At 38.9% G+C, this 24,864-nt stretch overlaps 1 protein-coding gene across 1 annotated transcript in view; it reads left to right on the top strand.

The window, feature by feature from the left end:
• LOC102853588 (embigin-like) overlaps positions 1–24,864 on the top strand; it is a 102,816-nt gene that overhangs the window by 61,078 nt on the left and 16,874 nt on the right. Inside the window, exons 2-3 of the mRNA XM_006902150.1 lie at positions 15,649–15,835; positions 16,084–16,172. Of these exons, the coding sequence (XP_006902212.1) occupies positions 15,649–15,835; positions 16,084–16,172 (276 nt within the window). The remainder of the gene's footprint in view (positions 1–15,648; positions 15,836–16,083; positions 16,173–24,864) is intronic.

Here is a 24,864-nt window from a genome sequence, read left to right as displayed (position 1 = left end):
ATTGGCACAGGACAGAGCAGAGTTTAGGGCTGTTGTACATAGGGTCGCTATGAGTCACAAGTGACTCGATGGCACATAAGAACAACAGATAGTGAAGAATATCAAACATACCATGGACTTCCAGAAAAACAAACAGTTCTATCTTGAAGGAAATACAGCCAGGATGGTCCTAAGAAGTGAAGGGGACAAGACTCCATCTTTATCAATTTGGCCTGTTACCAGTTTTGGCAGGAACAAGAATAGAGGACTCGTGGAAAAGAAGATGACCTTTAAAGAGATGAATTAACACCACAATGGCTTCCAGTAATGGACTCAGAGATAGTAACCATTGTGACGATTGTGTAGGACCTGACCGTATTTCTTTCATTACAAGTGAGTTTACTGTGAATCAGAGATTAAATTTTGCCACCTAATAGTAACAGGGTTCAAAGGCATCAATTCTTCTGTCATTCTTACTCATTGGCTAGCTCTCAGATACATAGCAAGTGATTGAAAAGACCATGGCCTGAATGAGGTGCACCTTAGTCTTTGAAGTGACATCATTGCTCCTCAGTAATCTGGAGATGTCCACGACAGAGGCCTTGCCCAGTGAAATACTTCTAATCATCTTATGCTGGTGACTAAGGTATTGATGTCAATCCAGGTAAGATGAAATCCTTGACACTTCCAATCTTCTCTCCATCTATCTTGACGTTGTTTTTTTGGTCCAGTGGTGAGGATTTTTGTTTTCTTGATGTTGAGATGCAATCCATATTGAAGGATGTAGTGTATGGAATATCCGAAGGAATGCCAAAAGACCCAGCGAAAACTTGGAAAAAGTGTAGCCAAAATGCTTTTGGGAGACATAGATGACACAGCTTTATCTCATGCACTTTGGGCATGTTGCTAAGAGAGGCTATTCCTTGGAGAGGGACATCATGTGTGGAAAAGTAGAGGTTCTGCGAAAGAGGGGAAGACCCTCAATGAGCTTGTTTAACATAGTGACTGCAGCAGTGGACTCTGGTTTGTCATAGCTGATGAGGATGGCAAAGGATAGGACAGGGTTCAGATCTGTTGTTCACAGGTCAACTGGATGGTAACTTACAAAAACAAGCAATACCACAGCAAGAATTTTGGGACTGTTAAGCACTGGAAATAATAGTTGAACTTTCCATGGAGTATATATAATATAACAAGTTGAGAAATAAAGGTGTCAGAGAACAAAATTTCATGCAGAGTTCAGTATTTAGTGGTTAGAATAATGTGGGTAATTGAAATCTAGTCAGAGTCATGGAAATTTCAAGGAACAGGAAGTCTCTAGCAATATCTCCTGTCTCAGAGACATTAAACAGAATGTGAGATCTGAAAAGAGATAAAAAGTTAGACAATGAAGACTTCTTGTTTTTAATATTCTGGTTGTATGGTGAGAATGTACACAATATTCATGTGTAATTCAGTAATATTTATCTCATTTGAATAAGAATTAATAAACAGTTCTACCCTGCAGAGAATGAAACCAGTTTGGTCCTTGGAGGCAAGAATTTTGAAACTCTGTCTCACATATTTTGGGCATGTTTCCAGGAGACACCAGTCCTTGAGGAAGGACATCATGCTTGAAAGGATGGAGGGACAGCATAGGAGAAGACCTAGATGAAATGGGTTGATGGGGGCAAAGTGTGTAAGAGACTGGGGGATTGGCTCAGGATAGGGCAAGTTTCAGAGCCATTGTTCATAGGATCACTATGAGTCATAGTTGACTTGATGGCATAGAGCCACAGTCCTAAGTTAAGTTGGGACTTTTGAGATGAGATGATATCGATACTGAGGTTTAAAGTTAGAGCTATTTCTTATTATTAATTTTAATGAAAGATTACAGAGACTAGATTTCCATTCATTCATTGCTGCACTAGAACTATTTTCAATCAAATATGCCTCAGAAATACCTACCATTTCTGTAAAATCACTGTACCCTGAGAATATTCACAGTACCCTGAGAAAATGATAAACAATTTCAGAAAACAATGTGATTTTGTTTGCGTACAGCTTTTACTTGCTACTTATCAAAACAGGTCCAGAACATTTTTTCTAGAACAAATACTTAAAGTAAACTTTAGAATTATATGTGCCCTCCCAGCGGTTAAACAAGGAAGGTTTCGTAATTTTTTTTTGAGGCCAGAGGGGCGCAATTTAATGATTCTTTTATAACTTTCATTAAACACAAACACATACACACACACACTTTAGAAATACGTGCCTTCCTACCAAGCAGATTTATTATCATACATTTTTGTAACTGTTAACTCCATGCTAACCAATCATTGACTATTTGCTCTATTTCCTTGCATCCTCGTCCTAAAATCAGCTGTCTCTTTCTTAGATGTCAGAAGGCCTAAAGAGCTAATGGAGTGATGACCAGAAGGCTTGATAAGTAAGGCCCTGCGAGACTCCTTTAGATCTCTGCTTCCCCAAACCTCCTCAAGTGTCTACTCAGATGAGCCTCTCTCAATCACACTTTCTTCTATTTGAGTAAATTCTCTAAGAATTATTGAATATTAGGGAGCTCTGGTGGCCTCGTGGCAAGAAGTTGCACTGCAATCCTAGAGGCACGTTCAAATCCACCAGATGCTCTGCTGGAAAAGGAGGGACAGTCTCCTCCTACCATTCAGATCCAATTTGACAGTACAGGTACACAAAATAATTAAAAAAAAAAGAGTTATTGAATATTAGTTTCTCTTTCATTTTCTTTTCTCTTTAATTCTATCCTTAAAGCATTAGCAGCCACAGAAGTGACTTTGCTTTCAAAAAATCCTGGATCATGCTAACTTTGAGCACAGGCCAACAATAGGGGAGTTGCCAGTCATCAGCATAAGCTTTTACTATTCCTGTCACAGGATAAGGTGCTCAGGAGACAGGCCCAGCACTGGTCTTAACAAAGCTGTCCAGATTCTGTGGTATTCCTCTGTTGGTTTTTGTGAGTCAGAGAAAACGGAAAGTAGTATTACATGTGGCTTTTGCCTCTAAAGCAATTGAGATAAAACAACCCTCCACTTTAATATTCAGTGCATTTGGGGCTAGAATAACTGAATCTTGCAAGAAAATAGGCAGTACCAGCTCACAAGCAGAGGTGAAGCTCCTGATACATTTTGTTAAAGTCATAGAAAATACAGCTCTAATTTACATCATGTAGCCAAAGATTGAAACTGTCAGTTATTTTCATTTTACTTGGTTTCACAACTGTCCCTGATAAAAGCAGTCAGGAAATCAAAAGATTTGTTGCCTTGGGAGATTAGCTCCTTATATAAAGTGCTAAAGAGCCAGGATCTGTTACTTCATGATAGGGCGTGGTTCAGAGTTATTGTTTATAGGGTTGACATGAATCATATGGCGTGTGTTGGTTTGACAGAATGAAGCCACAACAAAGACAATTTGAAGAATCAGTGGCCACTTCAAGCTAATTCCCAGTTGTGTTTAATGGTGTTGAGTATGACTCACAAGGAGTCTGTGAACAACAGATCTAAACCCTGTCCTCTACTGCACCATTTTTACCATCCGTGACACGTGAACTCGTTGCCACAGACACTGTATCAGTCCATCTTATTGGAAGGGAGGCTTCCTCTCTTTTGCAGACTTCCCACCATTCAAAGCATAATAGACACTAATTTTAAAGTAAGAGGCAAGATGGCAAAATTAATTCATTTCACCAATAACTGAAACCAGATTTTTTTTCTGTTTGTTATAGAGGAATCCAAGATGATCAACTCCATACTAAAACTTTTCCTCAACTTCAGGCAATCTGAGTTTCAAGTTAATTCTTAAGATCCTTTATAAACATCCTAAGAAGATTCCACTCACTACTGGAACACTTTTTCAAAGTTTATGTTTAAAAGCATTAAATGTTAAATATGTTGTTGTTGTTGTTGTTGTTGTTATGTGCCATCGAGTCACTTGCAACTCATAGTGACCCTATCTACAACAGCCCTAAACTCTGTTCTGTCCTGTGCCAGTCTCACTGTTTCTGACACACCCATCCCGATTACCCCAGTCACTGAATCAATCCACCTCATAGAGGGCCTGCCCCTTCTGCGCCTCCCCTCTACCCTCCCAAGCATGATGTCCTCCAAAGACCAGTCTCTCCTTACAACATGACCAAAGTATGTCAGACGAAGCCTCAGAATCCTTGCCTCCAAGGAGCAGCCCGGTTTAACCCTCTCCTGTTTTTTTTCTTAGCAGTCCATGGTACCCTCAATACTCTTCTCCAGCACCACAGCTCAGAGGCATCAACTGTCCTTCTATCCTCCCTAGTCATTCTCCAAATCTCTGATATATAACAAGTGATTGCAAAGACCGTGGCCTATATCAGATGCACCTTAGTCTCCAGAGAGACACCATTGCTCTTCAGTACTTTGGAGATGTCCCTAACAGCAGACTTTCCCATCGCAATACGTCTTTTAATTTCCTGACTGCTGGTGCCAAGAGTGTTGACTGTGGAACCAAGCAGACTAAAGCTGTGAACAATGTCAATCTCTTCACCATCCATCCTGATGCTGTCAATTGGTCCAGTGGTGAGAATCTTTGTCTTTTTTATATTGAGCCCCAATCCATATTGGAGGCTGCAGTCCTTGACCCTCTACAGCAAGCATTTCAGGTCCTCCTCAGTTTCAGCAAGCAGGGTTGTGTCATCTGCATAACCTGAAATGTTGAATATACTTAAGATAATTTAAAATCTCAAAGATAAATTTGAAAAAAAATTGTTTTTTATTTTCATTTTGTTTTAAGAAGCTCGCTTCTAATCCAAAAATGTGTATGTATCTGTGTTTCTTTGTCAGGTTTAAGTCCTTAGGTAGTGTTTTCTGTAGAGCTATCCAGAATTCTGAGTTTTCTTTTCCAGGAAAAATTAATTCACGAAAGGAAATAATTTACCTTTTATCTTTCAAAAACCTTAGCCAGTTTGTTATTGTTAGGTGCCATTTTGTTGATTACGACTCATGCCAGTCCTGTGTACCACACATCAGACACAGCTTAATCCTTTGTCATTATTATAATCTCTGCTGTGGCTGTAAACTGAATATTGACGCCACTGTCCGTAAATCTCATTGAAGGTCATGTCTTTTTCCTTGACTCACCATCTGGTTTACCAGGTATGATATTTTTCTCCAGGGGTTGACCCCTTTTAATATCATGCCCAGAGTGTGGGAGATGATGTCTTGGGATCTTTGTTTCTAAGGAGCATTTCCATCTGCACTCCTTCCAAGATAGACTTGTTTGTTCTTTTTGTAGTCCACTTTGTATTCAATATTTACCAACACCACAATTCAAAGGCATTGCTTATTCTTCAGTCTTCCTTAATTCATTATCCCAATTTTTACATACATATGAAGCAATTGAAAATATAGTTGCTTGGATGAAGGACACCTTAGTTCTTAAAGTGACATCCTTACTCATTAATATTACATAGACGTCTTTTGTAGCAGATTTGCTCATTGCAAATGCCAATTGGTGCCCCCAAAAAAAGACATCTATACTATTATTAAAATATTATCAACATTGAATTGATTTCTATGATCTTGTTGATTCCTTAACTGATGAAATCTTCTGTTGTTGTGTCATTATGTGCTGTTGAGTTGACTATGACTCATGGTGACTCAGTGAGCAATAGCTCTGAACTCTGCTCTATTCTAGACCAATCTCATTGTCTCTGACATTTATTTCTAACTCTGACATATCTACTTTCATTACCCAGTTACTGTGTCAAACCATCTCATTCTGGGTCTTCCTCTCCTGTGCTATCCCTCCAAGAATGATGTCCTTCTCCAAAGACTAGTCTACTGTGGTAACATGCCCAAAGTGTGCGAGATAGTGTCTCAAAATCCTTGCCTCCAAGGCATAGCTTGCCTTCACCCTGTCCAGGCCAGAACTGTTTATTCTCTTGGCAGTCTGTGGTGTATTCGAGAATCTTTTCCAGCACCACAACTTGAAGATACCAATTCTTATTCTGTCCTGTTTGGTCATTGGCCATCTCTCTGATGCATAAATGGTAAATTGTGAAAACTATGGCCTAGATCAGGCATACCTTAGCCTCTAGACTGACATTGTTGCTCTTAAACACTCTGAAGAGGTCACCAACAGCAGATTTTCCTAATGCCATTCATCTTTTGATTTCCAGACTGCTGATGCCAAGAGTATTGATTGTGGAACTGTGCAAGTTGTAATTGTTAACAATCTCATTTTCATCTCCATCTATCATGATACTGCCAGTTTGCCCAGTGGTGAGAATCTACATTTTCTTAATATTGAGCTTCAATCCATATTGCAGGGTCCTTGACTATCTGCAGCAAATATTTTAGGCCCTCCTCAGTTTCAGCAAGCATGATTGTGCCATCCACATAATGCAGGTTGTTGATGAGTCTTCCTCCAATCCTGATGTCACATTCCTTTGCATAAAGTCTTGCATCCCTGATGCACTCCCTTCCTGATTTTGAACTATGTAGTGTTTCCTTGCTCTATTCTGATGGCTTGTTATGCATCAGAGAGTTGGACAATTACTAGGGAGGATAGAAGGAGAATTGATGCCTTTGAGCTTTGGTGTTGGAGAAGAGGGTACCATGGACTGCTAAGAAAACAGATTCATCCTGGAGAGGGCTAAACCAGGCTGCTCCTTGGAGGCAAGGATTCTGAGGCTTCATCTGACATACTTTGGTCATGTTGTAAGGAGAGACTGGTCCTTGGAGAAGGACATCATACTTGGGAGGGTGGAGGGCAGGAGCAGGAGGAGAAGGCCCTCTATGAGGTGGATTGATTCAATAACTGGGGTAATTGGGATGAGTGTGTCAGAGATAGTGCGATTGCCACAGGACAGAGCAGAGTTTAAGGCTGTTGTACTCAGGGTTGCTGTGAGTCGCAAGTGACTCGACAGCACATAACAACAATTCTGATGGTATCTTCCTTGTCTAAGTAAAGGTTTTGCATGAGCATAAATCAGGTGTTCTGGGATTCTCAAAGTTAGCCACATTTTGTTGTGATCTACACAGGAAAATGACTGCAAAGTCCATGAAACATAGGCATTCCTTTTGTATTTTCTGTTTTCAGCCATGATCCATCTGGCATTGCAATGATATCCCTAGTGCCATGGCCTAAACCCAGCTTGTATTTCTGGTAGTTCTCGGTCAATGTACTGTCAGTGCCAATCTTTTTTGGATGATCTTCAGCAGGATTGTGTTTGCATGTGGTATTAGTGATATCGTTCAACAATTTCCACACTCTGTTGGATCATCTTTTTTTGCCCCAACAGGAAAAAACAGATCTCTTTCAGTGAGTTGGCCACGTAGTTGTCCTCCAGATTTCTTGCCACAGCCTGGTTAGCACATCCAGGGCTGTTATCTGTTTGTTGAAATGTGTCAGTTGGTTTTCCATCAATTCCTGGGGTCTTGTTTTTTTCCCTTTCCTTCAGAGCAGCTTGAACTTTCTTTCATTACCATTGCCTCTTGGTCATATGTTGTTCCATGAAATTCTTCTATGTCAGCCAATTCTTTTGGGGACATTTACTCTGTATACTCCTTCCATCTTCTTTTGATGCTCCTGGGTCATTCAGTATTCTTCCCATGTTGTTGTTGTGTACTGTAGAGTCAGAACCAACCCATAGCTGCCTCTCCTCTAGGTTTTCAGAGGCAATTGCCCATCTTCTCCCATGGAGCAGCTGGTGGCCTCAAACTGTGTGCCTTCAGGATTGCAGTGCAGCTTCTTGCCACTATACCATAGCATCCTTGAATATCTCAATTCGAGGCTTAAATTTGTTCTTCAATCTCTTCAGCTAAATGATGAGTGAATTCATCAATTTTGATTTTCTAACTCCAGCTAGTTGTACATTTTATTATAATATTTTGCTTTGTTTTCCCACACTGTCTTTTGAAATCATCTATTCAGCTCTTGTAACTTTCTGGTTTCTTTCCTTTGCTTTGGCATTTTGACACTAGTGCAATATTCAGAGTCTGTTGTGACATCCATCTCAATCTTTTCTTCCTCCTCTGTCTTTGTAGTGACCTTTTGCCTTCTTCGTGGATGATATTCTTGATATCCTCCCACAGCTATCAGGCCTTCACTCATTAGCGTCCAGGGCATCAAACGTGTTCCTGCAGTGGTGTTTGAATTCAGTTGGGATAGCATCAAGGTCAAACATTGGTTCTTGTGAATTTGATTTCATTTTCTTTAGCATCAGTTTGATCTTGCATGTGAGTAGTTGATGGACTGTTCTTCGGTCAGCACCTGGCCTAGTTTTTTTCACAGGTGATATTGAACTGAGCTTCTCTATTGATTCTTTCCACAGATGTAGTCAGTCTGATTCCTGTGCTGACAATCAGGTGTAGTCCATGGGTATATTCACTGTTTATGGCTTTTATAAAATGCATTTGCAATGAATAAATCATTCACTGTACAAAATTCTGTTATTGTGTCTCCAGCCTCATTCTGTCACCAAGCCCATGTTTTCCATCACCAAACCCATGTTTTCCATCTACTGATCCTTCTTTTCTGTTCCCAATTTTTGCATTCCAGTCACCATTTATTATTAGTGTATCCTGATTGCATGTTTGATTACTTTCTGACTGGACATTGGTAGAAATAGTATATGTCCTCCCGTTGCTCACCCATTGTAATTCAAGATGGATCGGAGATGGTCTTTTTATATATATGTGCAGCCTCATTTTTCTCACCTTTCCATCTCTTGCATGGTAGATCATATGATGGTCTGATTCAAAATATCCCATGCCAATCTATCTCAACTTGCCAATGCCTAGTATGTCAATATTTAAGTCTGCTGTTAGGGACCTCTCCAAAGTACTGAAGAGCAGTGGCGTCTCTCTGGAGACTAAGGTGCATTTGATAATGGTCTTCGCAATCACTTGTTATGCATCAGAGAGTTGGACAATGACCAAGGAGGATAGAAGGAGAATTGATGCCTTTGAGCTGTGGTGCTGGAGAAGAGTATTGAGAGTACCATGGACTGCTAGGAAAACAAACAGATTCGTCCTGAAAGGGTTAAACTGGGTGGCTCCTTGGAAGCAAGGATTCTGAGGCTCCGTCTAACATACTTTGGACATGTTGTGAGGAGAGACCGGTCCTTGGAGAGGGACATCATGCTTGGTAGGGTGGAGGGACGGCGCAGCATGGGAAGGCCCTCTATGAGGTGGATTGATTCAGTGACTGGGATAATCAGGATGGGTGTGTCAGAGACAGTGCAACTGGCACAAGACAGACCAGAGTTGTACATAGGGTCTCAATGAATCGCAAGTGACTCGACGGCACATAACAGCAACAACAACAATGTCTCTTTGCAATGTCATTTTCCCATATGCATGTTTCTCACATTCCATGTTCTTATCACTAGTGTCTGCTCGCAACTGTTGCTCCTCTGTGTTTGCCAACTTGAAGACTCAGCCTCAGGTGTCATATCTCCGAGTCTAACTAAGTGTGCTCTGTTGTGCTCAGTGTTTTCTAAGGCCTGTTATTTCATAGTGGATGGCCATTCCTTCTTAGTCTGCCTTAATTTAGATGCTTAGCTTTAGAGTCATGTCTGGCAGTTTACCTAGAAGAGCAGGTGAAAGACATTTCCTATTATAAAAGTAACCAAATCAGTGTTGAGCCACACCCCCACTTTGACACCTATGATTTGGTTCTGTCCCCCTGCCCTGCTCCACCAGCATCCACTTCCTCCTCTCTCCCTCCCACAAATTCCCACCACCACCTACCTATCTTTATATTTTTTTCAATGTTTCAGTTATTATAAAATGCTACAACAACCACCTGTGACAATATTAAGCAGGTTGTGGTTTTGTGGGTTGGTTTTATTTTTTACTTCTGAGTACCAAAGATTTTTTTATATATATATGGAGGGGGCAATGTTATTTAAAAGTACAATTTGGAATGGTAGATATTATTATTATGCACTATCAAGTCAGAACTGACCTATAGCAGGTTTTCAAAGGCAGGTCAATCGCATGGGAGGAGATTGGTCATCTCTTTCCTGCAGAGGTGGATATGCCCTTGGGTATACCCTGTGACTCACAGCATTGTACTTTAGGATCGATCTTGAAATTGTCTTTTTTACTATGAATATACTGTATGTTGTGGTAATTTCTATGTCAACTTTTGAAATTGTCTACTTTTTTTGTGCTTCTCTCAGCTCTTTTATTCTTTTTTTTAAATAAATTTAATGAACATTTACAGAGAATTTGGATTTCCATTCATTCATTGCTACACTTCTCTACCCGCCCAGCCCTCTGCCCCCGCCCCCCAGTTCGCTCCTCTCTTTCAAAAGTAAAAGAAAGACTCCCTCCCTGGTACACAATCCCCCCACACCCCTCCCACCGCCCCAAATACATTCCACTATGCAACCTTAATTTTGGACTCTTGTGATAACCATAAAACCCTATAATACATCGTTTTTAAATTATTCAGTCGCTCATCTGTTTCAGTGCAGTAACTGGATAAATTGTGTATACTGCACTGAAATTGTCTACTTTTAAAGTAGCTTAATTACCACAAATTAGGTTTTATTGACCATAAAAATGTTATGAATCTCTCAGTCATTATGCAGTTTTTGCAATACAGAAATCTTAATAGACTTATTTACCTTAAATATTTTAACTGTTTTTCTGTTAATTTTTACAGTTCTTGAGTCACACACACACACGCACACACATACATATATCAATTAAGGTACTTATTTAATAATTGCCGTAATTTTTTTAACTGTGTCCTTATATATTATTTTTTAGACAGCTTTCCAGCACTATAAAGGTTTTCTTAGGGTTCCAGATTCTATTAAATCCTAACATGAGATTTTGCTTGTCAAGTTACCTTCTCTCTCTTTCACTAATGATTTTCGAGTCAAAATGGATTCATAACTGATCCTACAGCAGGTTTTAAAATGGTGTAAATCCCAGGGGAGGAAATGGCCCAGTTTTTTTTTTCTTTTTTCGTGAAGAGCAGCCGGTAGATTTGAACCCTGTGCTTTTCTGTTGGAATGATAATTCTTACCACTAAGTCATTTGAATTTCAGCTTACTCAGTAAATAATATAAATTCTTCAGAACAAAAAATAAATTTGTCAAAACTCTCTCTGATTTCATTCTACCCTTTCTATGCCTGATTCTCTCTTTTTAAACAATTTTAATTACCAAAAGCACCTTTAGTTACCCAGAAGTACTGGAAGGAGCTCTGATGGCCTAGTCTGTAGGGGGTTTTATTGCTAAATCAAAGGCTGAGTCTCTCTCATGGTTTGAATCCACCAGTGGCCCTGTAGAAGGACGAGTAGTCTTTACCCAAGTTACTGTGGTTGTTCTTATTAGGTGTCATTGAGTCCACTACAGATCACGCTGACCCTATGAACAACAGATCTGAAACTTGACCTATACTGCAGCATCCTCATGATTTCTGATACACTGGGCACCATTGTTATAGTCACTGTGTTAATCCTTCTTCTTGAGAGTCTTTCTCTTTTCCAGCATGATATTTTTTTTTTCAATGACTGGCCCCTTCTGACAACATGCCCAAAGTGTGGGGAAAAGTGTTACTGTTCTTGCCTCTAAGGACCACCCTGATTTCACTTCCTCCAAGGCAGAAGTACTTGTTTGTTTTTACAGAATTTGAATATTTAGTACTCTTCTCCACCACCACATTTCAAAGGCATTGACTCTTCTTGTGACTTCCTCATTCACTGTCCTACTTCCAGATGCACAGGAAGCAATTGAAGATAGTGTGGCTTAAATTAGGCCTACCTTAGTCTTTAAGCTAGCATCATTATTCCTTAGCACTGTTGAGAGGTCCTTTCAAGAAACTTTTCCAGTACAACTCATGAGTCTTTCAGTTTCTTAACTTCATGGGTGCTGTTTGTGGAACCAAGTAAAAGAAATGTAACTCTCTGAATTGTCTGTTCCTTGGATCACTTGGTTAGGACATCAGGATCCTATGATTCCCCATTTGCATATTTTCTTGTTGTTTAATAATGGCTCTTTCATTTGTTATCGACCAGACTCTGTCATTTTTATCTGTGACACATTTTCAGAATTAGGCAACCATTTTTACCCTCTTTGACAGAGGTATTCCTCCCCATTTAACGCTGCCCTCTGAGGTTCCTCTCTAGTCTTAGGACTTCCTGTTGTCAGTTTGCTCTTGTGTAGATAGACTTTTTAGAGTGTGCTCCAGGGCAGACATTACCTTGGTTTTATGAGGACTTCTGGGAGTGATTTTAGTTTAAAGAATAAGGACACTTTATCTGAGAGAAAGGAATTTCTCATGTGATAGTTTAACACACAAGAATAGATTGGTTTGAAGCATGGATGTTAATAAGTACAAAGACTTATAAGTCTCTTAAGAAATGTGCTTCTTAAGTAGAAGAAAGATACAGTATTGAAAGAGAGATAGGACTGGATAAATTTTAAGGCCACCCTAGGTGACCTAGTAATAAGAAGCTGTGCTGCAATCCCAAAGGCATGCAGTTCAAATCTACCAGCTGCTCTGAAGGGGAAGGGTTGGCAGTCTCCTCCTGTATGATTAACTGCCTGTGAAAACCCACTGGAGGGTCAGCTATGAGTTGTTTCTGACTCAACTGCACACATAACAATAACAATGCCTGATCTAAAGGTGAAGTGAAGAAAAAGTAAGGACAAGAGCTCAGTACCAAATACCCTAGACCTTGAAACAGTTTTGCCCCATTTGATTCTTTGTATGTACTAAGTATTCAGCAAATATGATAAACCATGTAAATTCTTCCATCTCTTTCTTTCTACCTTCTCCCTGCCCCTATATAATTGATGTTGTTAAGGACTTTGTATACCTGGGAGGTTTGTCCTTTTTAAGCATAAAATTCATCTCAGCGAATTTTGAGTTACACAAGTAGTTATTTCAAGCATGTGCTCACAAAGCATTTCACAATAGCTTTACTTCACTGTTTGCAAACTTTGCACCTTGTCATTGCCTAAGAAAGCATTTTTGTAGTTTCAAGTGTAATTAAGAGTTTAAATTAAAACATTGTTTAAAACCTTTCTGCATTTTGGCTCTCCACCCAGTCTTAACTGCTCTGTACTGATAATAAGGGTGCTCTGTATGGAGCTGTGTCTTTCCGAGGGTTCCAATCAACCAGAGGCTCCACAGGAGAAAGGTGAGTGGTCTTCTCCCTTGTAATTTGCAGCCTAGGAAAACCCACTGGAAGGTCACTCAAGAATCCATTATCACTCACAGGAATGGGAATGCCATTAATACAGAACTCCGGTGGCATGTAGTTCAGCTCGTGGCAGCTAACCAAAAGGTCAGGAGAATTCTGGTGGACTAATGGTAAGAGGCTGCACTGCAGTCCCAAAGGTACATGATCTGAATGCACCAGCTGCTCCATTGAAGATAGATGAGCAATCTCCCGTGCAATTAACTGCCTCTCAAAACCCCTGGAGGGTCAGCTATGAGTAGGGTTCCAGCTTGATGGCACATAACAAGAACACAAAGTTCAGCATGCATGGCCTTAACTGCAATGAAGTGTGGGGGTTTTTTAGTGTGGTTTTTTTAAAGGTCATTGAGTGCACAAAACTTTTGATAAATTTGTTTCTATCACTGTTGTCGTTACTAGTGCCAACTAAAACTGGGGAAATCTGTGTTTAGGGACCTCTTCACATTATTGAGGAGTAATGATGTCATTTTGAGCACTGAGGTGTGTCTGATTCAAGCCTTAGTCTTTCTGATCATTTTCCAATCTGTGAGAGCTGGACAATGAATAAGGATGACAGAAGAAGAATTGATGCCTTTGAGCTGTAGTGTTGGAGAGGAGCAGTGAACACCCCATGGATGGCAAAAAGAACAAATAAATATGTCTTGGAGAGGGTTCAAACAGAGTGTTCTTTGGAGGCAAGAATGATGAGGCCTCACCTCACAAACTTTGGACATGTTGCTAGGAGGGGCTATTCCTTGGAGAAGAACATGATGCGGGGAAGGGTTGAGGGTCGACGGAGAGGAAGACCTTCAACCACGTGGATTGACATGGTGATGGCTGCAATGGGCTCTAGTGTGTCAGGAAGTGTGAGGATGGTGCTGCACAGGACAGGGCTCAGATCTTTTGTTCACAGGGTCACTATGAGTCATACTCGACTCAATGGCACCTAACAACAAAGACTCATAGCAGCCCTAGGAACGACTGAACTTAACCTTGCCGTTTGTTGTAAAAGTAATTGCTATTCTGATCACTGTGGTTCTCACTGCTGTTGGTTTGTTGCCTAGATGTGTATCCCTAACTATTATTGTTAACTTTTTCATTTTTAAAAGAAATATTTTTTTTAAAAAATTACTATCTTTAAATTTCCCAAGCATAATTTTTTCTTATCTCCTTTTTGGATTTCTTTTTGGGGAGAAAGAAAAACACACCACAAAAAAGTAAAAAATATTGGTCTTTTTAAAAAACTCTTATAGTTTACCCAGAGCCTAGTTTTGGGAGTTTAGATTTTGTTTTGGCTTTTTGGTGATGTATTTTTGTTTGCTTTCTTTGGTTTTTTTTAATACTTTGTTGGGTGTAGTTTCCCTTATTCCTCCATTGTTCATAATTTTCATAACACGGTAATCGGATTTAGAGACTTAAATCAGTTTCAGGTTCCTTCTCTTTTTTTCTTTTGTCAAGATTCTTTCCTAAGTAGTAAGTAGGACACTCCTTCCAGAGGGGCATAATTTTCTTTTTGAAATGTTTGCATCAGTTAATACAAAAGGCCTAGTACATTGACTCATTTGGGCTTCTGAATCCTCCATGAATGGGTAAGAGAGTGTGTGTGTGTGTGTGTGTGTGTGTGTGTGAGAGAGAGAGAGAGAGAGAGGAGAAAAAAGAGAGAGAGAGAAAGCTGCTTTCATATTGATGTTTCAAATTCAGTTAAAATTCTGAACTACAGGATGTTTATTTAAATTCTCTGTAGGTTTTTATCTCCACCCATCCCCAGTGGGTTTTTAAGGAGTAAGAAAACTTGAAATGATAGAATTCATGTGTCGCCTAAAACTCATATTATACACAAATATTCTTACAAATATTTGGTAATCAACAATATTACTGGAAACAATTTTAATAACCATTGCTGTGACTACCTCCATGGGGTGCTTGTTTCTTTGTTTGTTTATGTGACATTGTACTGTTTGAACACTTTTCTGAACATATGATGTACTTAGTCTTCTCTCTCTTTTATTCCTATTAGCTATCAAGCTTTTAGGGAGCCTTGGTGGCATAGGTCATAGGGACTGGCACTGCTAACTCGAAGTCCACACATCTGCAGTAGTTCGAATCTACCGGAAGCTTCACAAGAGAAAGATGTCAGTCTCCTCTTGTTACAGTATGCAGCCTCATAAACCAAATGGAGAGTCATTCTGAATCAGAATTTACTTGACAGCAGCAAATTTTGAATTTACAGAAATTTCAAGAAGATAGAGTTACCTAATACAACTTTTGTTTTTTTATTGCTATTGTAACAATACTTTCCTTCAACAGTGCCTACAAAAGAGAATCCAAATCAAATCTGTGCAGGTGAAAGACTATTCAAGAAAATGGATGTTACATTAGGAAACTGTTAGAGCCCTATGATTGATGAGTTGTTTTTATATACAGGACTTTTCCTCACTGTGTGTCTTTCACCTTTTGTTTTTCTTTTGTGGTGGATAGATTCTTCCGAAGAACCAGTAGAAAAAAATATCACTTTAGAAAGGCCTTCTCATGTAGAACTCATATGCCAGTTTACAAAACCTGTGGATTTGAATTCAGTAAATGTGTTTTGGGAAAAAAATGGTGAAGTACTTGAAAATAATTCCATCAGTAATGCAACAGGAAATGTCTTGTATGCCCAATACAAGTGAGTATGAAAATTGTAACCAGTTTTGTGGCTGAACTTAATTCTAACTATTTCTGTTGCTATAGTGTTCTCTCATCTGCACTCACTTGAATGTTATACCACTGCTAATTTATATACTTGTGGTATTGCTACTCTCTCTTTTTAAACTTTTGGTTACTAGACAAGTATTTTCAAGTATGGATTAGTCTTTTTATTTTCATTAAGATGTTGAGAATTATGCCTAAATAAATAATCTATATCATCCCTAGGTTCACGGTCATTAATAGCAACCAGATGGGAAGCTATTCTTGTTTCTTTGGAGAGAAAAAGAAACACAGGGGCACATTCACCTTAAAAGGTCAGTATAACTAAATTATGGAATAGTAACTTAAGTATCATATTCTTAGAGTCCTAAATTCCCCCAGTTTTAAAGTTGTTATTATTACAAACATGCACATAATGAGGGTGGAGTGAGAACATGTATTTTCCATTGACTCACAAGAGTGGATGACTCCTGAGAATGGATCTTGCAAGTGTTCTTCACAGAGCTCATCTGGCATTTCCCAGTCTACTGCCACTCCTTCTTCATTCTCCAGTGGGATGTACTGGTTTGCTTTCAAAAGGTTATTGCAGTTTTGCCAGTGTATGTGCAATTCATATCAATGTCTTGACTAATTAACAAAATTCCAGAATTTCAAAGGTGGTGTGTCTCCTAGACTCTAAGATTATGGTTATATGGTGTAGTGTTCTGTAACGGTAGTTCTTGCTCTTGGGATTTTGGGGATCCATGCATCTGTTAATAGTTCATTCTGTATTATGTAAGACCACATTGAACCAGAGTCTTCTCAGTGACACCTAACAAGAAGTTGATGTTAGCCAGTGTCTGAAATACTAACTCCAGACCTAGGTTTCCATTCAAGTGTCCAGGAAAGAAAAGATTGACTCGATGTTACTACTACTCTTTTCCCCCTTTTTTAAATTTTCTAGCCTGCTTCAAATAGTTCAGTTCAGCTTGGTAGTTTTTAATGCCCACTTAACATTAATGTAAGTTTCAAGTATGTCCTATTTTCTTAAGATATTCATGTAATTAGTAATTTGGACCTCTTCCACGACTTCTTTGGTGAAAGAGCGCTTTTTCTCTATTTCATTTAATACATTATTGTTTGTGGAGATAATACTTTGGACTTAACTGAAAGTCTTTGCAGAGCTCTTCACAGTGTGCTTATGATTAACTTAGGTCTGACAGGTATATAGTGTGCATCCTTCTAAATGTTCTCCTTTTATAGTTCGCAATATTGGCTTCTTCGGGTTTTCCTTAGAAGAATTTATCTTTCCTTCACAGCACTAGAATTGGGTATGAATTAAAAGCCCAATTCATCCTTTTTTAAAATGAGTGAAAAAGAAATTCTGCTACTGAATATATGAGTCAGCTGTAGTAAATGAGCCGGAGTCTTCAGAATTATTCTTCAGCAAAGTCTTTGCTTCTGCTTTTCTGGGAGTTAATTAATTTATTAAGAAAAGCTTGTAGAAGGGCCTTGATATCCCTGATTAGTATGAGGGGAAAACATTACCACCACCACCACAAAAACCTGCTGACTGTGTGTTGGGCTCTTGATGCAAGTATAGGAGAGAGATAAAAAAACCAAACCCCCCCCCAAAAAAAAACAACGCAAATGTTTACATCTGCTTTCATGTGAGTGATGACTTTTACTCAGAGAAAATGAATAATGGGCCAGAGCTTTCTTTTGCTTTTTTAAAATCAGTAGTGATTCAAATAATATGAAGCAGTTGCTACAAACTTCCGTAACATTAAAACCTCTTAGAAAACAGACGGAAACGTAGTTGGTAAAGAACAAAGAATAAGTCATTGGACAGGTCACTGTTTGGAAGTCACTGTCTGAAAGTGAAATTTGGTTAGCATTGACTGCTCCAAACTGATGTAGCCATCCTCTTCAATGAGAAGTATCTAAGACTGTGGAAAAATAACAGACTAGAATCTTCTGTCTCAGATGTCAAGATTGTAGTTATCAGTGATTTCATCATGTTTGGATCAACAATCAATACCCTTAGTACAAGAAGTCAAGAGTCATATTGCGCTGGGAAAAATCTGCTGTCAGGGACCTCACCTAAACACTGAAAAGCAGTGATAGTACTTTGAAGACGAAGGTATGGCTGATTGAAGCAATAGTCTGGTCTTTTCAATCACTGTCTATGCATCTGAGAGCCCAGTGAATAAGGATGACAGAAGAAAAATCTATGCCTTTGAGTAGGGGTGTTGGAGAATAGTACTGAATATTGCATGGACTACCAAAAGAACAGATAAATCTTGGGAAAAGTGGCAGCCAGAGTGCTCCTTGGAGGCAAACATGGCAAAGCTTATCTCTCATATTAGCATATTGCCAGAAGAAGCTATTTCTTGGAAAGGGAAGTCATGCTTGGAAAGGTAGAGAGTTAACAAAACCGAGGAAGACCCCCAACGAGCTGGATTTATCACAGTGACTCAGCAGTGGGCTCAGGTATATTAGTGCGGATGAGGATGGCACAGGATAGGACAGGATTCAGGTCTGTTGTTCATAGAGCTGCTATGAGTCGTTGCTGCTTTGAGTTGTACTTGAATTCAACAGTACCTAACAACAACATCTGATTTTGGACATATGAAAGGCCCTTTTTCTTAATTTGATAATATCGTTAACCTTAAGATAAATAAGAGAAATTTCCTTTTTGTCTACTTTGTCTGATGTGGACACTCAGATAAAATCCTCCAGCTGTTAACACTCTAGATGACTTTGGCTCTGTAGATTCTGGATCGCCTTTTTGACACTAAGCTCAATCAGTAGTTTCACCATCTTAGATTCAGATTTTTTAAATCCTATAATACTCATGTGTCAGTCATACTTTATCTAGAGTTTCAATAGGTTTAGGAGGTCACATGAGAAAATTGTATCACTACCTCTATGATACTAAGTATTTTGAAACCGTGATATAAGTGAAATAAGCAGTTGCCCAGAACCAACTATGACCCCTGGATGGTTCAAATAAACTGTTTTCTCCTAAACACAGTGCATTTTATCATTTAGACCTACATTGCTCTTGGCAGCTATGTGGAGCACAGTGGAGCTGTCACTAACAGGCCAGCCACGCAAACAAAAGGGATGGAAGGCAGACAGTTTTGATTTCAGTTTCTCTGTGGCGTCATACCACCACTGTCAGGCTTCTCCATCAACAATGTGATGATAACATTTAACTGAGATGGTTATATAGTGTATTTTCTTGGGAAAAAGGGCAAGGTTTGTGGTCAACACAGTGACACATAACAACAACAGTGTGTGCTTGTTCACCGAAACCTTACAGAATATAAAATATTTTCTTGGGGGGGGGGAAGCTTTTTAAGCTGCCAGTAGTTTAATGATAAAGGCATGCAGATTCAAATCCACTGGCTGCTCCACAGGAGAAAGATGGACAGTTTCCTCTCATGTGATTTACTGTCTTTGAAAACCCAACAGGGGCTCAACGATGGGGTCAGTTTTGACTCATTAGTACATGAAACAACATGCTTTCAAGGACGTATGATTTAGTTCTTGTTTTTAGGTGCTGTCGAGCCAGCTATGACCTATGGCAACTCTGTGAACAGGTAGATCTGTACCCTACTCTGTCCTGTGCCATCTTCTGATATACTTAAGTCCATTTTTACCGTCACTGAGTCAGCCTTTCTCATTTAGAGTATTCCTTTCTTTCACTGACTTTTGCAATCATGGTGTCCTTTTCCAAGGATGAGCTTCTCCAAAGAACATGGTTGAAGTATGAGAGATAAAGTTTCACCGTTTTTGCATCTAAAGAGCAACCTAGTTGAACTTCCTCCGAGACATATTTGTTCTTTTGTCAGTCCATCTTCTCATCGTGAGCTATTAAATCAGAACCAGCCCATAGCTGGTCCTCTAGTCAGTTTTCAGAGGCGATTAATCACACAGCAGGAGATTGCCCATCTTTCTCCTGTGGAGCAGCTCATGGATTTGAACTGCATGACTTTGGAATTGCAGCACAGCTTCTCACCACTTGGCACCAGAGCTTTAGGAGCTTATTAAAAACACAATCTTCTGCTGTGTTCTCCTTCCTAACTTCAAATGTTGCTTTTCTCGTACTTTTTTATTTTATTCTTTTAATCCTGCTCCAACATATTGTCCTGCTTAAGTGTAACCTAATTTCAGTGAAAGAACATGTCAAGATTTAAAAAAATAAGATACCTAGAGGATAAACAATCTGGGAAGACAACTTGTGCCCCCAACTAGTGTCCAGCACAACCGGTTTCAAACTCACTGTCGGCACTTTAAGTAGTGATTTAACTTGAGATGTATGGCTTTGCTTTCATCTGAGGTTTGGAGGGAGCCTTGTGGCTTCAACTGAGAATCTCAATTTTTATCAAGCTCAAATCCCCACTTGATTTTAAGATCTTTAAGTAAACCACTTGAGTCTTCTAAAGTAGCTACTTTTTTTTTAAATTTTCTACTAAACTAGTAGTTCTAATAAGCTATTTGGCCCCTGGCTGTGAGTTGATTGTATTCAACCTCCTATTTAAAAAGGCATTCATTCACCAGTAAGAGTCTGGATTCCAGGTGGGGAGTATTCTGAAGCAGTCTGACTCTACAGAGGTTTTGACTTCTGGTTCTGTTGAGACTCTGGGACATTGTTTACTGGCCACTGGCTGTGAGCTGATTGTATTCAGACTCCTGTTTAAAAAGACATTTATTTACCAGTGGTATAGCACTGGTCTGTCCATTTGCTGTACAGAGGTAACTCGTGGTTGCTGTGATGTTAAACACTGTAACAGTGATGTGTCAAATGTGATAAGGGTTACCCATGGTGGACAGTCTTTGGTGGAGCTCCTTGATTAAAACAAGCTTGTATGATATTTTCTTAATATAATAGTTATGTTTCATGAATAAAGAATGCCTGCTTATATTCAGCAAATATAACAAATGTCACTGAAAAAAAAACAAAACACCAAACCAAGCTTAGAAGCAGTAGTGCTTATCCACCTCAGAAATAGCTTGCCTCCAGAAACTCTATGAACATAGAGAAACAACCCAAGTTATACAGGTGTACGAATCCATGGCACTTAACAACAATAACTAGCTTATTTACAAAATCCGAATACATTTTCAAGAACTTTTCAAGATCTAATTCTTTCAACTTTTCCCACTGCCCACCCATCAAATTGTACAACCTGATGATTATTCCCCACCCCCTGCACATCCTCATCCCTCTGCTTCAACCCTTTCCCACCCCTCTTGGATCCTTTAGACTCATTCTTTAAATGTGTTATCTATTTACATATTTCACCCAATTACTAAAACTACACTAGGTGTTGGGTATATTGGAATAAGTGTGATTAGAAAATGGTATTGAGCCAGTTGATTGGTCTGAAATCACTCTAGCTCACAATGAAAATCTCAAATTTGAAAGTGTATTCAGTAAGGAGTGATGCTAAAGGAGAACTTGGATGCAAAGGCTGCTGTGCAAATCTGGTAAGGCAAGTTTGACCACATGCTGTTGTTAAATGCCATCCAGTCTATTAACAGCAGATCTGAACTTTGCCCCATATTTTGTCATCCTTGTCTTCTCACAGTTGCAATCACTGTGCTATCCCATCTTGTCGAGGGTGTTCCTCTCTTTCCCTGATCCTCCACCTTTCCCAGCATGACACCTTTGTCCAAGGACTGGCCTGACAACATACCCAACGTGTGCAAGACAAAGTTTCATCATCCCTGTCTCTAAGGAGCACCCTGGTTACACTTCCTCCAAGATAGACTTGTTTGTTCTTGGCAGTCCTTGTAATATTCAGTATTCTTCTTCAACACCACAATTCAAAGACATCAATTCTTCGTCTCTTTCAAGATCTTTCCTGAGGTATGATGCTGTGAGTGAAAGATACTATCCATATGCAGACAACGAAGACCTTTTCATACAACAACTATTTTTCAAATATATGCACCAGTATTTAGTCCTAATTAACCTGTAACTTAAAATTATTCTATTCCTTCACACATCATTCTCAATTTGGAACTATCAGCTGTGGAAACAGAAGGATATAGCCTCCTAAACCATAAAGCACATGCCAATCTTGAGACTTGGCTACTTTTCGTTCCAATTTTCCAGCCTGAGAAGCAAGGTTCAGTCAATACACTCAATATGTCCAATCCAGGTACACTCAATATGTGCAATCCAGGACTGTCCTTTCTGTGTGGCTAAAAGAACAGGAAGGTTGGTATCATTTATAATGATGGCAGCAGGAGTTTGAATTCACAGCCCAGTATCCAGCCAGCATTCTGTTGGAACAATCCATAATACTTAATAATGGAACTGGCTCTAACATAAGAAAAAAAATAAATAGCAACAATATGAAAAATAATGTAAGAAAGAATCAAATAGTCTGTGATTTGGCCCAACTTAACTCTTTAGTGTTTTGTCATTTACACTTATTTTCTTATTTCTCAGGAACTTAAATATACTTAAATTCCATGAATATTGAGGCAAATGGATGATCTATTCTCTTAAGTGCTAGAAGTGCTTCCTAATTGCTTATATTGGAGATTTTTCTTCCATCATTGTGCTATCCGGGTCTACATGTGAGGGTAATTGCAAACTGAGAAAATTGAGCCAACCTAACAATGGTAGCTTAACCTAATACGGCAGAACACTTACATGAGAGATAACTTCTCTGTTCTTATTTGGAAAAAAAGGCCGAAGTACTTGAATTGAAATTATCCTCTTATTTAAAAATTTAGCTCATGGATGCTTTAAAATATTATTTGCTTTATTCTACCTTTTCAGGATAAAATTATGTTATGAACCTTCTTATCCTAAAATTTTATAATAATATTTTTTAATTCTTTCTGCTCCATTTACTGCATAAGTCTGGTAACAAAATTTCCTTTTTCACAAAAATTTTCTTCTTATCAAAACATGTTAGCCTGTTTTGTTTCTTTTTAAAAATTGTTATTTTAGTGAGTATTTATTGAACAAATTGTTTTTTCCCATTCAGTAATTAATAAATTATTTTCTTTTTTATCTTGATAAAGAGAAGTAATTTGGCAGCATGATCACTTGTGGTAATATACCCCTAAATTGTGATGTTTAAGCAGATATAATAGACAACATTTTGGTAAATGGAGAAAAAAAAAATTGAGACAATTTCATCTTACTTGGATCCACGATCAACACCCTTGTTACCAGCAATCCGGAGACTTATTAGACTGGGAAAGTCTGCAATCTGGAACCTCTCGAAATTGATGAAGAGCAATGATGTCATGTTCTATGTATCTGAAAGGTGGACAATGAATAAAGGTGAAAGAAGAATTGACATCTTTGATCTTTGGTGTTGGAAAATAGTAATATCCCATGGACTGCCAAAAGAACAAACTGCTATTAGTTTGTCTTGGAGAAAGTGCAGCCAGAAAGCTTCTTGGAGGCAAAGATGACAAAACTTCATCTCACATACTTTGGAGTAACTAGAAGAGATTGTTCTTTAGAAAAGGACATCATGCTTCAAAAGGTAGAGGGTAGGTGAAAGAAAGGAAGACTCTTAATAAGATAGATTCTCACAGTGATGAAATCAATAGACTCAAGTATATCAGAAATGATGAGGATAGCACAGGATTGGACAGGGTTCAGATCTGTTGTTCATAGGGCCGCTAAGACTTGTACTTGACTCGATGGCACCTAACAACAACCTACAGACATAACCTTACTTAACTGCTTTAGCAAAACACATGTAAGACAGTATAATTACTGCCTTGGGAGACAGTAGAATTAGTTTTAGAATTTCATTCATGAGTTGCCTAAACATTTATACATTATTATTTAAAGCATGGATTGATAGCATGCTGCCATCTTCACATTGCTCCTAAAATAGTCTCCAAGATCTGTGTCCTATGAATTGGTCTTCTATTATTTATCATTTGTAGGATTTTTTTTTACTGATTTATTCAAAGTTTGAATTCTCAGATGGGCTGAGCAGTAATAATGGACACTGTTTACAGCGATTTCCTCCTCTTTCTTGGAGACTTTTACACATTCTCATGATTCTGGAATGTATTTAGATGGCCTGTTTTTATTATATGTCTTATTTCTTCAATGCTTCACATGATTGACTAATTTGGTATTCATTCCTTCACATGAAGGTTATCATCCAATTGGTTTGTTTAAGGACCACTCTTCAGAATAGCCATAACATTACAAACCAGTAGAAAACTTAATCAGGAAAGTGTGTTCGAATCTTACGGTGTTTATTATGTATCAAGACTTTTACAAAGTATGTTTTCAACTCTGTAGAATGGGCATTCAATCTGTATGCTGGACAAATAATTCATGAAACTGAATTCTATGAAGAGAAATAAAACATCAGGATTGGAGGAAGACTCATCAACAATCTGTATTATGCAGATGGCACAACCTTCCTTGCTGAAAGTGAGGATCTGAAATGCTTGCTGCAGAAGATTAAGAATTATAGCCCTCAGTATGGGCTACATCTCAACATCAAGAAAACAAAGGTCTTTACAACTAGGCCTGTGGACAACATCATGACAGATGAAGGAAGGACTGAAACTGTTAGAGGTTTCGTCTTACTTGGATCCACAACCAACACCCTTGGTGCCAGCAGTCAAGAGATCAGCAGACCTATTTCTTTGGGCAAGTCCACTGTCACCGACCTCCCAAAAATACAGAAGAACAATGCTGTCAGTTTGAAGACTGAGATGGACTGGGATGCACCTGACTCAGGCCAGGGTCTTTTCAATCACTTGCTATTATACATCTAAGAGCTAGTCAATAAATAAGGTTGATAGGGGAAAAAATCAAGGCCTTTGAGTTGTGGTGTTGAAGAGGAGCACTGAATAGCCTGTGAACTGCCAAAAGAATGAACAGATATGTTTTGGGAAAAATGCAGTCAGATTACTCCTTGGAGGCAAAGGAGGGTGAAACTTCATCTCTCATGAGCCCTTGAAAAGGGATATCAATCTTGGAAAGGTGAAAAAGAGAGGAAGACCCTCTCCAAC

Source organism: Elephantulus edwardii, unplaced genomic scaffold, assembly GCF_000299155.1.
Source record: "Elephantulus edwardii isolate Elephantulus edwardi_28Jun2011 unplaced genomic scaffold, EleEdw1.0 scaffold00373, whole genome shotgun sequence".
NCBI lineage: Eukaryota > Metazoa > Chordata > Mammalia > Macroscelidea > Macroscelididae > Elephantulus > Elephantulus edwardii.
Note: the sequence above shows the minus strand (reverse complement) of the source record. Positions and strands in the feature narration are given on the sequence as shown.